Consider the following 15,718-nt stretch of genomic DNA (forward strand, 5'->3'; position numbering starts at 1 on the left):
CAGTCTGCAGTGGTGTCACTTTGCCACCAAACATGGGAAGACACTCCCAGAAGCTGCCCAGGGTCTGGAAGGGAAGTGCAACACTCTGCCATTGCTAAAATGCCATCGCTTTTTTAAGTTTTGGAGGGCTTTTATATGAAGTTATGGTTGACTTTGGAGGCTTCACTGTTTGTTTCCTTTTAAAATATAACCTTTAGCTCAAACTTCTAGAACAAAACCAAAGCCATTTTAATGAGAAAAATCTCCGATTAAAAAAGTAACACAAAGCCACAATGCAAAGGCTAAACATTTTCACCATTATAAAAAAACACTAATTATGTTATAGCAAAGAAGATATCTTTGATTTTGTGTTCAGGTCATATATAAACTAGCAAATTTGTCCCTCAGTGCACTTTTCTTACTATTGACAGTTACAAAGATTCCTTTAGTTCCCTATTCATATTTACATATGACAAAACGAAGAGCAGTGGTTTAGTCCAGCAATATATTTCTGACAGAAATCAATAACATATAGTCTATAAAAATGGTAAGCATCCTTCTGTTAAACAATTTTTAGGCAAGCTATTCCCTAAGAAGCATTTCTTCATAAGCTCAAACAAGGATTGCTATATGCATTGAAGTCAATTATAAAAAACCATATGCTCTTCTACCCCCACAGCCAATAGCCTTCTTGCAAACAGAATCGTAGCTTGAACAAGAAATATCAGCCTAACAGTATTTAATGTATTTTCTCTCCCTTGTGAGATTTCATTGGGTAGAAAATATGAGGAGTTATTGCTTTACCAGTTGCCTCTTGTCTTTCCTGCACATTGTACAATAGATAAGAGCTATTACAGACATCAGCTACAGTGCTGAATTCCTGAGTCCCAAATGCAGCAATTCATACTTTATTTCCAAAGGCTTTTTATTTCATGTGACAACCAAGTAAAGGTAACATTTCAGCCCTAGGTAGCAAGTACATTTCAAAAATTTAAAAAAAAAAACAAAACCAAAGGAAACCGCAATAGAAAGCACAGCAAGTAAAGCAATAATTTGACTTTATTTTTCAGTAGAGATATTGTCAAATAATGTTGTTTCAAAAGCCTTACTCTGTTCTTCCCAAATAATAATAAAAAAAGAAAGAGCAAAAATAATGGAATGTATTTTCCATCCTCTGCTGGTCCAATGAGAGATGGAAAACTTGGTATCAACAGGGAGTAATCCCTCCTGCTCTCTTGTCAAATACCACATCTATCTGACTGTGGAAGAGGTGGCTGCCAAGATAGTTGACTGTTCAAATGCAGAAAGGGAGAATGTGGTCCCCCTTCACCCTGTCCTTCTAGTGTAAGGTCCTGACTTGATGGGCTGCCCAACATCGTTTCTTTGGTGAGCACCAATTCTGCCTTGCCTTCATGGAATCTCTTAGGTGGTAATTAATGAGTAGGCTTGGCACAACAACAGCTAAGTAGTGAAATATTAATAAAAGCACTTGTGGGAAAGGGGGGTGCATCTTTCTGTGCCACCCTCCCATGTTTGCTCTGACCAAACTATAGGATCTTACTCAGCAACAGTCTTTGCAGGGGCACATGAATTCAAATCCTGACCTCCTCCTTTTAAATGGATGTCACTTCCTGGTTGTTACAAATGATTGTATTTTAGTCTCAAAGAACAAGAAAGCTAATTGTTTCTGCCACCCAGTCCTGCCATCTAAAGCAGGACGTTTAGTTGGCAAGAGGATGAGACGGGCCCGAACAAACAGCTTTCTAACTTCAGCAGACTTCATGCCTTTCTGCAGTGAAATCATGAAGGGGTATGGTGTCAGGAATTCCATGGCTAAAGCAGGAATAATAAGACAACCAAAAACCTTGATGTACTTTTAGTACAGAAGAAAGTAATACCTGTGTTTCAACTTGCTCACAGAAACAACAGCGATGCCCAGTTCTGCCCTAAATTTCTGTCTTTAAAAATCAAAGGGTTTTACTGCTCAGAGAAGCAGATCCTAGATAGCACGTCTGTACTTGTGCCTTCCCAGACAGCCTGGCAAAACCTTGCAGCTTGCCTCATTGAGCTTCAATAAGCTGAAAAATTAAATCACAGAATTTTTTTTTTTCTCAAGTCTTGACTAAATCAATGAAAACAATACAACAGCAAGGATTTCAAATATCATTTCTTTATCTAAGCAACACTTGCACCATTTAAGTAAAAAACCAGTACCACATGGTTCAAATTCATGTCAAATTGCAGCCCCATCATTTGTCAGGATAAATTTGCATAATTTTACTGCCCATCATGCCAGAGCAACCACTTGCATAATTAATTCTCTCTTAGACACACCATTTAAATACAAACTCATGAAACACAGTACGCAAAACACGGTCTGACCTATTAAATTCAAAACTTTCTTCCTTGGAACACTACCATTAAGATATAAAGCATAAATATGTACTTTAAGAAAAAGTTAATGGGCTGTTCTAAAGTGTCGAAAGGCTTAAGGTTTTTTTTTTGAGGCATGTTATATTTTTCACAGCTTCTCAACAATCACATATTCAATATCTTACTAGGCATGTAGTTTAATTTTCAATCGCTAGTTATGAAACATCTATAAACATCTGCATGTCCTCACCTATAGAAGAATGTGACAGCCAGGCACTTCTCAAACAGTAGTTTTGCTAGGTTAAGCCAGCTGTGAGGATTCCTTTTTACCACAAGACCAAGGATTATCCGCATTCAGTTTTGTGATCTGAGATACAAAGGAAATATCTTGCTGCTTACAGAAAACTTACTAAAAGTTTGAGTGGTTCCCAGAATTAGGGTAAAAATTGACACCTGACTTTGGCTCAGGAAAACTTTAAGTTCAGAAGGCAATAGGCCATAAAAACACAGGCACAGCATAGAGGTCTGAAGCATGCTGTCGTGATAATTATACCTAGTCCACCTCCCCTGTCCTGCTGCCCATATGCATATCCAGATCCAGAGTTGGCTTAAGTACTATTCATTCCTGTCAAAACCTCTAAAACCATGCATGCAAAATATAGCCGATCCAAACACTGAGCTTCAAATACCAAACTTCTGAGCTACAAGTCTTGTTACAACACCTCTAGCATGAACACCTATGGTACAAATGGTCATGATTTTCTGTTGATCGCCCGAGGAAATTTCCCTAGGCAGCACAGTAATAAGAGCATTTAGTTGAGTGAGCTGAAAAGATTTAAGTAACATTCTAAGATCAGATATATTCCAGCACCATCTATTATTATTGCTACTAGAAATTAGTTCTTTCTACATCGTTAATTAAACCACCACAAAAACTGGCTTTTACATATAAATTTGTTAATATTAACCATGTAATGCCAGAACAAATCCTAGTTTAAACAGACGTTTGAACCACCTCCGAAACAACAACAATATAGATGAGCACAAATACTGAAGATGGTCAACTAGGCAGGATGGGAGGAATGGATAAAATGATGTGCATGAAATTGAACTGTAAATTTTGTAGTTACAATCTCTGTTTTGTGTACAATCTCCGTAAGGACCAGATTCTGCAAAAACTGTGCTAATCAAGATGATCAAGTTTGTGAACACCTGAGAAACAGGAACACATATAAGTCTCTGGGACCTGATGAGATGCAGAGTCCTGAGGGAATTGGCTGAAGTACTTGATGGTTGTTAATATCATGGTATTTAAAAATGAAATTTGAAGAATCATAGAAGTCAGGTGGAGCAGCCTGTGACTGGAAAAAGGGAAACATTGCACCTATGTTAAAAAAGGGTAGAAAGAAGGACCCTTGGAACTACTAATCTGCCAATCTCACCTCTGTGCCTGGAAAGATCATGAAACAAATCCTCCTAGAAGCTATGCTAAGGTACACGAAGGACAGGAGGGTGATCGAAGACAGCTTGCATGGCTTCACCAAGGCCAAGTCCTGCCTGACCAATCTAGTGCCTCTCTATGATGGTGTGACCACAGCAATGGGCAAGCAAAGAACCATGGATGTGATCTATCTGGACTTCTGTAAGGCCTTTGGCATGGTCCCCCACCATATTCTCTTCTTTAAACTGGAGTGATATGGATTTGATGGGTGGAGTGTTCAGTGAATAAGGAATTGGCTAGATGGTCGCATCCAGAGAGTAACAGTTAACTGCTAAATGTCCCAATAGAGACCTGCGACAATTGCTATACCTCAGGTGCCTGTACTGGGAGCGGTACTGTTTGATGAAGATATTAATAACTTAGAAGGTGTGATTGAGTGCACCCACTCAAGTTTGCAGACAACACCAAGCCAAGTGATGCAGGTGACACACCAGAGGTACAGGTTACCATCCAAGCGGACCTTGACAAGTATGAGAAGTAGGCCCATGTGAACCTCATGAGGTTCGACAAGGACAAGTCAAGGTCCTACGCATCTGTTGGGTCAACATCCAGTATCAATACAGGCTGAGGGATGAAGGAATTGAAAGCAGCCCTGCTGAGGGCTAGGGGGTGTTGGTGAATCAAAAGCTGGACATGAGCTGACAATTTGCGTTCTCAGCCCAGAAGGTCAAGCATATCCCATGCTCTAGAAAAAGAAACATAGCCAGCAGGTCAAGTGATTCTGTACCTCTACTTGGCTCTCATGAGACCACACCTGGAATATTGCATCCATCTCTGGAACCCTCAGCACAAGAAAGACAGGAACTCGTTAGAGTGGGTTTGGAGGGGAAACATGAAAATTATCAGAGAGATGGAATGCCTCTCTTACGGAGGAAGGCTGAGAGAGTTGGGTTTGTTCAGTCTAGAGAAGTGAAGGCTCCAGGGAGACTTTATTGTGGCCTTAAAGTACTTAAAAGGGCTTATAAGATGGGGACAGACACTTAGCAGGGCCTACTGTGATAGTACAAGGGATAATGGGTTTAAACTAAAAGTGAGAAGATTTAAACTAGATATAAGGAAGAAATTTTTTACAATGAGGATGGTGAAGCACAGGAACAGGTTGCCCAGAGAGGTGGTAATTGCCCCATCCCTGGCAACATACAAGGTCAGTTTGGAAAGGGCTCTGAGTAACATAATCTAATTGAAGATGACCCTGCTTATTGCAGGGGGGTTGGACTAGATGACCTTTAAAGGTCGCTTCATACCCAGACCCATGATTGTAATTACACGGGATTATTTATTGGCAAAAGTCTATTGAAAAAGGTTATTGAAAACAGACTTTAGGAAAGATCAGTGACTTACATTTTAAAAATAGACAAAACAATGAAGGGAAGATTATGAAATATGATATGAATTATTAGAGTGTTTAATAGCAGAGAGACTCTATGGAACTTTTCAGATTTCATGTTAATAGGAAAGAAAAATATACACAGCTACTGTATGTAACTCTAAGGAGGTAAATATAAATTTATTAGAATTATATAACTTACTTGTTAGCTAGTGTCAGACAGAACTATGCTTTTACATGTTTTAAAACTCTGACTTAAAAATAAATAGTGAATTAGTGAGACCTTAAACATTACACTTGTTATATTATTTTTATACAATATATAAAACCACCTACTGCTGGTGTTTATACCGAGACAGTTAAAGGCCCAGAAGTTAATACTCCATGCAGAAAAATTATTTAAAAATCATTTTTTAAGCCCCTAAGAGATTTTGAAAGCGCTTACAAAAATAAAAGAAGGTGGGCTCCCAATTTTTTCATAATTTCATAAAGCAGATATCAGTAGCAACATTCTGAATTAAATTGTCTAGCATCCTGAAATATTTCTGGTATCTTTCTTTAAACATAAGAAAAATTCCACTTCTCTATAGCGGTGAGCCACCACCTGCAGAGAGGTTTAGCTGATCTTTCCTAGTTTACTCTATTTACAGCAGAACCACCCTGAAGTCTCTACCACAGATTCAGGAAGCAGCAACAGCATAAGACGGTGCTCTGATCTACTTTCAAAGTGACCACAGAAACATAGCCTGCCTGGATCACATCGTAATTCATTGCGGACCCATCTCTGCCTTTCACAGAAGATAGCAGAGATTTTTTTTTAAATAACCAAAAAGAATATAAAAAACAACTCCAGGAGAAGGATAGCCTGGCAATATGTGCCATAGTTTGCCACAGACACAGCAGCCAGAATTTACTAAATAAACAAAAAGGAACCCAGCCAAAAAAACCAAAGCCCCCGAAATACACTGCCTATTTCATTTCATCATCATATTTAATAGCAATGAACTGGACTGACATTTGGCTAACTCTTCATTTGACTAACTCTTCATTCTTTTTAATACTTCCATTATTGTGTAGCCAAAGGTTCCATATTTTAAACCATACACTGTGTGGAAGTACTTATTTTGTTTAAAGTCTGCTACACAACAGGTAGTGCCTATTAGCTCTTCTATTATGAGAAACAGCTAACAAAGATTAACCTTTATCCACCTTTTCTATTAAAGTGATAATTTTAGACACCTCTATCAGATTTCTGTTCACCTCACTGCCCCATCTCCTTTCCCCTCCCCCCTTAAAGTCTTTCTTATTTCTTATTTCTCTTTGACAGATTTTCTAGGTTGGAAAACAAAGCTAAAACTACTTGAAGTTTTCTCAAAGATAAAGAATACTCGTTCTGGGACAAAAAGAAGAGAAGCTGGAGGTAAACAAGGGCAAAGCAAAATTCAAATGGCAGAAGGTACCCTCCTGAAGTGGGGCTAAACTAAATAATATCAGAAGTAAACTGTTCGGTTTGACATCAGCAAAACCAAGGGTTTGGGCTTCATTATATGGACACATGGGTTTAATATTTGTATGCATATTCTGTACTTGCCACACGGTCGTTGTTGATGTTTGGCAGTATCTTTTTCTTTTACCTTTCATCTCAGTTCAGGGTAATCACACAGAAAACACAGTAATTAAGATGCGATAACAGTACCCATGAGATAAAAGAAATGGAAGCAAAAGGCACATTCCTTTTTTTCAGTAGATGCAGTTTATTTACTAGAGAATTAAAATTATCAAATGTGCCACTCATCTCTTTTTTTTGAGACAATTTTTAGACTACTTATTTTCACTGAATTAAACAAGAATAAAATATCCATACCTGCTTCTTGTGGCAATTCTTCCGGGCTGATGCCAAGCCCTCTTCCAGCCTACCAAATACCCTTTCTACATCTGACATCTACCAGATTTGTGAACCAGTAAGGGCAGCTTGGGCTGGGTAGTCAAAAACCCATTGCTCTCTCTGCTTCTTTTCATAGGTCAATATCGTCTCCATGATGCAGATGTACACTGTTTCATGTATGATTTCCTCAAGGTGTTGCAACCAAGACTCTACCTTATGAGAAAAAAACCCAAACAAATATGCATAAATTTATGCAAGGAACTTAAACAGTACCTTTTATACTAACCATACAGAAAGTTTATCTCATTAATCTTTACAAAGGATTTTCTTTACATCAATATTCTTTACAAATTTGAAATGAAAGTGGGTTTTTTTCCTTCCATTTTCTCTTTCCTACTGCCTCTCCAGTAAGCTTTAGCTCAGAGGAGCCCTTCCCGATTACCGAGACACCAGACACTTTTGTTTTGTGTATCCATTTGACTTGAACATAAAGACATGTTGTCGTAAAGCACCAAATAAGAAGTTTGAAGCTTATGTTCACAGACACAGAGTAAACAGAGACAATACAGTCTTTCCTACGTCTTTTTGCACTCAAACATAGCTGTATCTTGTAGAAACTCTCTCTAAGACGCAAGCTGCATATATTTGCCCATTCAGTCTGGGGCCTCCCTGCTGAGACAATCAATCATTAGAACTACATACGACATTGATTTTATGCGATGTGAATGCTTATCCATTGAGCACTGTTCTGAGAACAATAAGTTATTGTCTCAGAAGCCGCTGATCTGTTCTTTCTGACCAACTGCTACACAGTTACCACACAGACTGGCTAACCAATTAGCAAATACAGGGACTCAAAACCAGCTAAAACTCTGTTCAGCTGACCGGGGCCTTGAAGGTCTGGAGAGGTTTGTACTAAAGGGTAAGAGTGGAGGGGATCTGAAAGTATAATGGAAGATGAGACAAAAGGGTAGAAGAGAGGAAGTACGAGAAATGCAACATTCAGCCATAGGCTTCATTAGTTCTGTGGCTTTTAGTACATTTCTTTTTTCTTCTTCATTGCTCCTAAACACTTAACTCTCTACATTTCTTAGAAACAAAAGCCAGCTAACTAACCAACTAAAATGAAAACAAACCAAAATTATGTACAAGGGGCAGCTAGACAATGTATTAAATTGTTAGTTTATTATACAGTTTTTGGCCAAAAAATGTTTTGGAATTCAGAAAAAAAGAATTGTTGTAAGGGTTTGGTTTTTCTTTTCTATATTTACTTTTTTAAAAGAATAATTTCACGTCATTCACAGTTTCTATTTCATCTGCATCCCAAAAAGGGCCAAATCCATAAAGGAAATTTCATATAACTCAACATACCTGACCACTGCATCAACACTCTTCATGGACTGGAACATACTCCTTTTCTCTGCTGTGCATCCCAATGGCAGTATTTACAGATTCCTCTATGTTCTCTTGAAATTTAAGATTGGCAATATCGTCTAAAAGTTCGGTAAGATGGTGAGCCACCTGCATCCAAAAATACCAGTGTTTAAGGAAACCCCTTACATTAGATTTGTGTCAATCACACTACCTTAATGCATACTTCTCTTAAAGTGCATGACTATCATGCTAAAATTTGCTATAAACAGTAAGATTTGGTTCAGCAACTAACTGGGAAACATTAAGTCCTTGCAGTAATCTTACAATTGTTTTTCTTATTTTGATGCTTTCAGCACACAGTACTTCCATTGACCTTAGCAAGTAAAACATACTGAATGACCAAGTTATAATCAATATTCCATTCTTAAGTTTGAAAGATAATAAAAAATTTTAGAAATCGTATTTTCTACATAGTATTAGAACACTTACACCATCTTAATGAATAAGAGAACCTCTGAATTTGCTGGTCATGCAGACTGATATGGTGACACTATCTGACTGTCTATTGCATGATCACCACACAGGAGATTTTTATAAGACAAGCTGGGGATAATTACGCTATTGTCAGTCATCAGAATAATCTAAAGGACAAAGACAACATGGTATAAAACTAAGAAGTCTTTAAAATATTAATTATGAGTAGTGCTTTTTTCACAAGTTGTTGACTCAGGTCTAAGTGCCTTGTGTAACTACACACATATCCAAAGACCGTGGAGCTTTAAAATGACTGTCTACACATCAGCATGCTCTGTGTCTGATAACTAGAATGGGAGATTTGTTTGATTTCTTTTCTTATATATGGTGCAGAGCAATGAGTGGATGGAACAGGTCAGTGAGACTTAGTTACATAAAGAAGCTATAAGATTCTGTCATTGTGCATCACGTTTGAAAAGACTCGACGTTCAAGTTTCACAAGTCCTTCAGCTGTTTGGAAAGTATCAGTTCTTCTGTTACATGTCACATCCCATCAAAAGGGCTTTGCCCAAGACACTCCAATAACTCTAGCACACAGAGAATTAATGGCTATGACTGGACAGTCACTGAGGCCAGGAGTATCATCTGGCACATAGATAACATAGTATAAAGCTTCTGAAATACATCAAAGTGCCTGTGCTTTTATACAAATTGGTCCCAAAGTGTCACTAGCAGATTGTTTTTCAAGGGAGGAAAACAGGAGGATAGCTACAAAAAGCATTCCTTATACAATGGTCAGCAGCTCAGTCAGAAACAGCCTAACAGAGACCATAGATCTTTTAGTCTCACTTATCATCGCTCTGCATAGCATGTCTGAAATTTGATCAATCAGCGGCAAAAGCAGAATAGATTTGATGATCTCATTGACCTTTTCCATTTCTACTTCCTGCAAACCTTCAATCCAAACATTCAAATAAATGCAAATTACACATAGATAGATTTCCAAGAAAAGACAGCACAGGATTTGTAACACTTCTCAGCATGATGTTTTCATCTCTCTTTGCTGAACACCGTGCACTTGTCCTAGCTGGGGTGGCAAAATGTTTACTACCTTCCTTACACAAGGTATTCCTATTTGTCAATTAAATTAACACTCAGAAACAAAGGTGCAATTCTATGATACCATCTCCTCACATAGTTAGCTGGAAAAGTTGCCTTTTTGTAGACAAAATGAAGTACAATAGTATGCAAGGAGGTTCACCTATTTTGGCTGGATATCTAGCAAGCCTGCTGAAGAAACAAAATAGAAGTGAGGAAATGCTCTGTGCTTAGTTTATAAATATTCAGCTTATTCACAAAGAGAAAGTCTGAAAAGAACACAGAGATATTAGCATTATATGCCTTTAATCAGCCTAAAGCAAAGAATTCCCTCCCACTTAAGAAAGAAATTAGACCAAAGAGTAAAACAGAGTACAATCCATTTATTATTTAAACTATTAACAATAAATATAATGGTAAGGAACAGGTAAAGTGGCAAACCTCATGTCTCCTTTCCAGAAAATGAAACAGAGTATGCTCTTTTTACTCATTCAGACCAAGGAACACAAGAGAATTGAACGGTGTCAATTAAGTCCATGAAAAGGTAAGTTTGGCTAAGTGGAAACAAGACACAGAGAGAGAGAGAGACACAGAGAGAGACACACACAGAACCAATCTAATGGAGGAGCGAAGTAACTTTTCTTAAGATGCACACGTTTTCTTTTATGTATGACAGATAACCAACATAAAACCACGTTGGTATTGACACAAAAGTATTAAGAATCAAAATACTCAATTCGATTCCTATTTGCAGGGGGAAAAAATAAATTTATTTATGGAGGACTGATGCACTTTAGCTATTAGCTTAGTATCTCTCATAACAAAAGTTATATCTCAAACTATAGGTTCGTGTTTGGGGTTTTTTTAACTTTCTTGTACAATTTTAAAAGGATGAAGGAGGCTGTGACTCCAAACATTGCTGCCTTTACAGGTAGGAAGATTGAACAACACTGGGAAGTTCAAGGTATACTTCTAAGTGTATCAAAGGAGGACTGCTGCTGTACACAATCCACTATCTCCCATTACCAGTGTGAAAGAATGACTGCCAGCCCCCAGATTGTAAATCGGGAGAAAAAGAATTTGATCCAAACTGAACAAATTTTTAAGACCTTTGACATTTTTTACATCATACAACCAATAAATAATGAACCAATGCCTCAAATTGGGTAAAAAACCTGTAAAAATCCAATAGGTCAAATAGAGAGAAATAACAAAAATATTATCATCATATCAGCTCAGCTGTACAAAAAGCAAATGTGACCTGACAGCAATCATGTCCTGACTGTTCCAGAACTACACTTTAGAACTATTAATAATCATGCTGGAAATTCTACCCGTGTTGCAATACTTCAGATTTTTTTATACACCTTTGGCTTGGTTTTAGCTTCCATCACATTTTTTGTATTTGCTATTTCAGTCACCAACTCCTGTACAGAACTGCAAGGAAGTTATTGCAACTTGTAGAATTCCCCTCAGACTTCAGACCATTTATTATACTACGTCAAGAAAAGCACTGGGAAAATGAGACGGAAGAAGGCACTTCATGAACCTGTTCTAGGTTCCTTTTCTTCAATGGCAAAAGGAAAAAAAAATTCAAACACCCCTATTCTGATAGCATTTAGACTGAATATGAGGAAAATGTAAAGTGAACAGAAAGAACTGCACTGGAGAAAAGCAAATACCACTGATTATGCTATTAGATCTCTTTTAACAAAATAAAAATGACAGATCGTAACAGAATTATTAGCTTGTACAATAATTCTGCTTCTGCACACCTAATGCCTTTTTCAACACACACCATGAAGAAACTTATGCATGTTCAACACTATGAATAATTCCATTGTTCTTAAGAAGGTTCTCAACTCGTACAAAGGTCTGAATACCAACTTTTTTTGGCATATAGTTAGACAATCTGCTGCCCACATTGCTTAATTTGTGGATTTAAACAATTAGAAAACTTATTTGCAATTTTAACCATAGAACCTCCCTATAAAAAATATTCATATGTTAGTTTTTTAGAAACAGAAGTATCATATCTCTATGTGACTCCAGGAGGTTAAAAATCTAACAAAGTGTAAATAAGAGAGGATATTAAAGCCATGTGAAGGAATGACCTGCAGAACACCATCACAAATCAGGCTTTATGACAATGTGTCAACCAATAGCTGCCAGTCCATGTAACAGGAAAACAAGACAAATAATTACCCTAATTTTAAGAATAAGGAATACAAAATCCACTTCTGATATTCCCCCAGATAAGCCTAAGACTCTTGTAGTAGTGTTAATTCAGTGGGTTAGAAACAGCCTATCAAAGAAATACTCAAACTAAAATGTCAATATGGATATAGTATTATTTTAAAAATATGTTTTTTAATTACCCTCTCTGAATAATTCAAATGTAAGATGTAAAGAGACTTAAAGCATTAATTCTGTTAACTTTGAAGTCGCTGTTGATTTCAAATCTGTTTGCACCTTCAGGCATCTGGCTTTTGATATCTTCAGAGCCAGTGAAAATACTTTCAAGATGAGACCATGTGTGTTGAACATCCACCTCAAAGAAATTGACAGAATCTGAAACGCTTAATTGCCAACATTTCACCTGGTCAACGAAACATGCCACATATTTACTTTTCATAATTGTTTGCAACTGAATCTAGAAGAATAAATAACAAGGAAAACTTGCACTAATCAAAACAATTTATCAAACAGGAACTAGAGCTGATAAAAGTTTAACAAATTCCCCTGTAACCTGTCATCATATATCATAACAGAAAAAATGCTTAAATACTGGAAATGGAGAGCGTATTATTAAGTTATTTTAAAAAAATCTGAGAAAATGTAAGCATAGAAAGCTGTAATTTCATTAACTTCTACATGGACACATGAGGTTTTTTAGAATATATATATACACATAGAATACATATATTCTTCCAGGATTAATACCTGGAGAAAACATAATTCTCTTTATTCAAGATTCAGGAAAAGAAAAGCTTTAAAACCTAGTGTGTCAAAGGAGTGAATAATATTGATATACTAACAGTATCTCAATTTAATCCTTACTTGATTGCTTTCTAAAGTGTCAAGCAGCTGTTCTTCTGATTTCAATAAAGGTTCTCCATACCTGTGAAGCTCTTTGTAAGAAAATTCCATGGCAGCCTATGTCTGGTTGATTTCTGCCAAAACCTGGGAACAGGAATATATCACATTTTATATTTTTAGTTGAGAACCTAAATTAAATTATATTTAATTCACAGTGATGGTAGATTACACCACAGATTGGACATCAGTTTCACTAGGTTGTGAATTTTGCTCCATAAATTACTTCAAAATATTCACTTCCATCATTAATTTGTTGAAATAAAACTTGATCAAACAAATGATTTTTTACCTACTATTTGGCAAAAATGGAAGAAAAGCACACAATCTTTCACCTTTTTAGTACCAAACTCTTTCGCAGAATTGTCCACTATGCTTTCGATTATGTCTTCTGCTTTATGAAGCTGGAGTCCCAGAAGGTTTCTCAAGGTAGTATCTTCTGCTACTAAAAACCTGACCTGTAAAGCAAAGAGACAGAAGAAAGCAAAATAAGCGTATGAGTAAGAAAAAATTAGACATAAGCATGTAACAAGGAGTTCAAACGGAATCCAAGTAAAAAAACAAGAAAATAAATTATAGGCATTCTAGATACTGGATATAGTTTCAGATTTGCAAGAAAATTGCAAATTTAATCAACCTAGGAGAAATATTTCTTGATGCCGTTACTGTATTTTTTTGGTTTGTACAGTAATATATCATGTACCATAACACCAAATGACAAGTTATTTGCATAGCTGGTACTGAAGCTGATGCAAGCTACAGACACAGTATTTGCACACTAGAAATCTTGGGTAGTGGTGGGGATATTTGCCATAATTTGTTACAGTTTGGTCAGATCTTAATTTAAAAAAAAAAAAAATTAAAAAAAATATTTTAATAAAGTCTTTGAAAAGACCGCAGTTGATCCGTTTATCATATTTTGTCAAAAAAAAAAAAAAAGCAAAACCCACACAAAAAATTTTTCCAGGCCCGTTTAGGAGCTTTCTGCATTAAAAATAATTGAAAATATGCTTTTGTTAAAACTGTATGTGAAAAAAATATTGGTATATTGGATAAGAAATATTTTGTTATGCTCAATCTCTTCTGTGTTTTTCTTTCAGCTTTCCAGTTGTCTTCATTTTAAAGATTGTTGAAAATTATCTTTAAAATATTTTTTTCAAAATGGTTAGAACAATTTATTTTTAAATTTTGAAAACCGACAACTGGTTTTCCAGGTTTATGATCAGCAATTAAGTAAAACTCACACATCTCTTTCCCTTCTTGCATCCCCCTCTTTTTTTTTTTTTTCCTCTATCTGCTGTCAGGTCAATAGTCTCCCTGCAAACTAATTCTTTAAAAATTTAGTAGTTATGCTGATATTTCAGGTAAACTTTCTGTCCATTTCACTCTGCCCATCATTTCCTTTGCTCAGTATTAAGAAACATTCCCTTTTTTTGTCCAGGAAAGGAGGTGTTCAAGGCCAGGTTGGATGGGGCCTTGGGCAGCCTGATCTGGTGGGAGGTGTCCCTGCCCGTGGCAGGGGAATTGGACCTAGATGATCTTCAAGGTCCCTTCCAAACCTAACTATTCTATGATTCTAAGATGCCTCTGTTCAAAACCTCTATCTCTGCTCCACTTACACGCTGAATAGTTGGCAGTAGTGGCTCTATGACGTGCCCGACCACTGCTGCATCTTTGCACAGAGCATGGAACTCTATTACCAGGGTCTCTTTAGGCGAATACCTACTCCTGTCACATTCATAACCTTGTACCAGTGTCCCTTTCTGATTGCAGGGTTTTGCAACTCCAATATTGCCCTCAGTGATGACATCAGGTTCTTCATCTTTAAACTGGAGCTTCTATATACATCCCAGGAACAAGATTTATCCAATGGCTGCGTTTCCTAAGGACTAAGACTAAAATAATTGCAATAATTACTTTATATTAACAGTCACTTTGTTGATAACTTTAAGAAAAATTTAGGTTTGTCAGAAAGCTCTACTTCTCCGTTTCACCTGTGGATGTGTGGGATGGTTGGAGTTAGCACAAGACTGGGGAAGATTTCATAGGAGTCACTGGTTTATGTGGTAGATAAGGAAAATGCACTGGAAATGTACTTTCCAGCCTGACACTTACAGTAATGGAACTATATTAACACTATATTTACACAGTGATTTTATGATTATACTTTGATCAGAGCCATTTGCTTTATCACAGCCATGATTATTTAAGTCTAATTTTATTATTAATTATTTTACTGCAGCTAAAAATAGCCATAAATTTAATACATTCAAAACCACCTTTCAGAGGGGCAAGAGGGACTCATGCACACTGGAGTGTGATGAACACGACACAAGCGATCAGCTCACACGCAGTGATCCGCATCTTCCCTGTTGCATGACCTGGCATATGTGCCACAGTGAATGATGCAAATGCATAAGGAGAATTCAATTATTTCAACTCTCTCCTCTCTTTTACCACCCCTATCACGGCATGATAACTCCCAGTATCAGAACCAGCTGAGTGGAGTCCATAATTTTGAAGCACTTTAAGGCAAGACACGTGCTGTAAGTCTGATTCCTTGTTTACTCGTGAGTGAAATGTATGTAAAGTAGAAACTTTATACCTATTA

At 36.8% G+C, this 15,718-nt stretch overlaps 1 protein-coding gene across 1 annotated transcript in view; it reads right to left on the minus strand.

The window, feature by feature from the left end:
- DNAH11 (dynein axonemal heavy chain 11) overlaps nucleotides 1-14,929 on the minus strand; it is a 101,186-nt gene extending 86,257 nt beyond the window's left edge. Inside the window, 9 exon segments of the mRNA XM_054057895.1 lie at nucleotides 1,674-1,812; nucleotides 3,042-3,177; nucleotides 7,045-7,278; nucleotides 8,437-8,625; nucleotides 11,370-11,438; nucleotides 12,449-12,664; nucleotides 13,072-13,194; nucleotides 13,443-13,565; nucleotides 14,834-14,929. Coding sequence (XP_053913870.1) covers nucleotides 1,674-1,812; nucleotides 3,042-3,177; nucleotides 7,045-7,278; nucleotides 8,437-8,625; nucleotides 11,370-11,438; nucleotides 12,449-12,664; nucleotides 13,072-13,194; nucleotides 13,443-13,565; nucleotides 14,834-14,929 — 1,325 coding nt within the window.
- Nucleotides 14,930-15,718: the final 789 nt, after the last annotated feature.

This window comes from Cuculus canorus, chromosome 2, assembly GCF_017976375.1.
Source record: "Cuculus canorus isolate bCucCan1 chromosome 2, bCucCan1.pri, whole genome shotgun sequence".
NCBI classification, from domain to species: domain Eukaryota; kingdom Metazoa; phylum Chordata; class Aves; order Cuculiformes; family Cuculidae; genus Cuculus; species Cuculus canorus.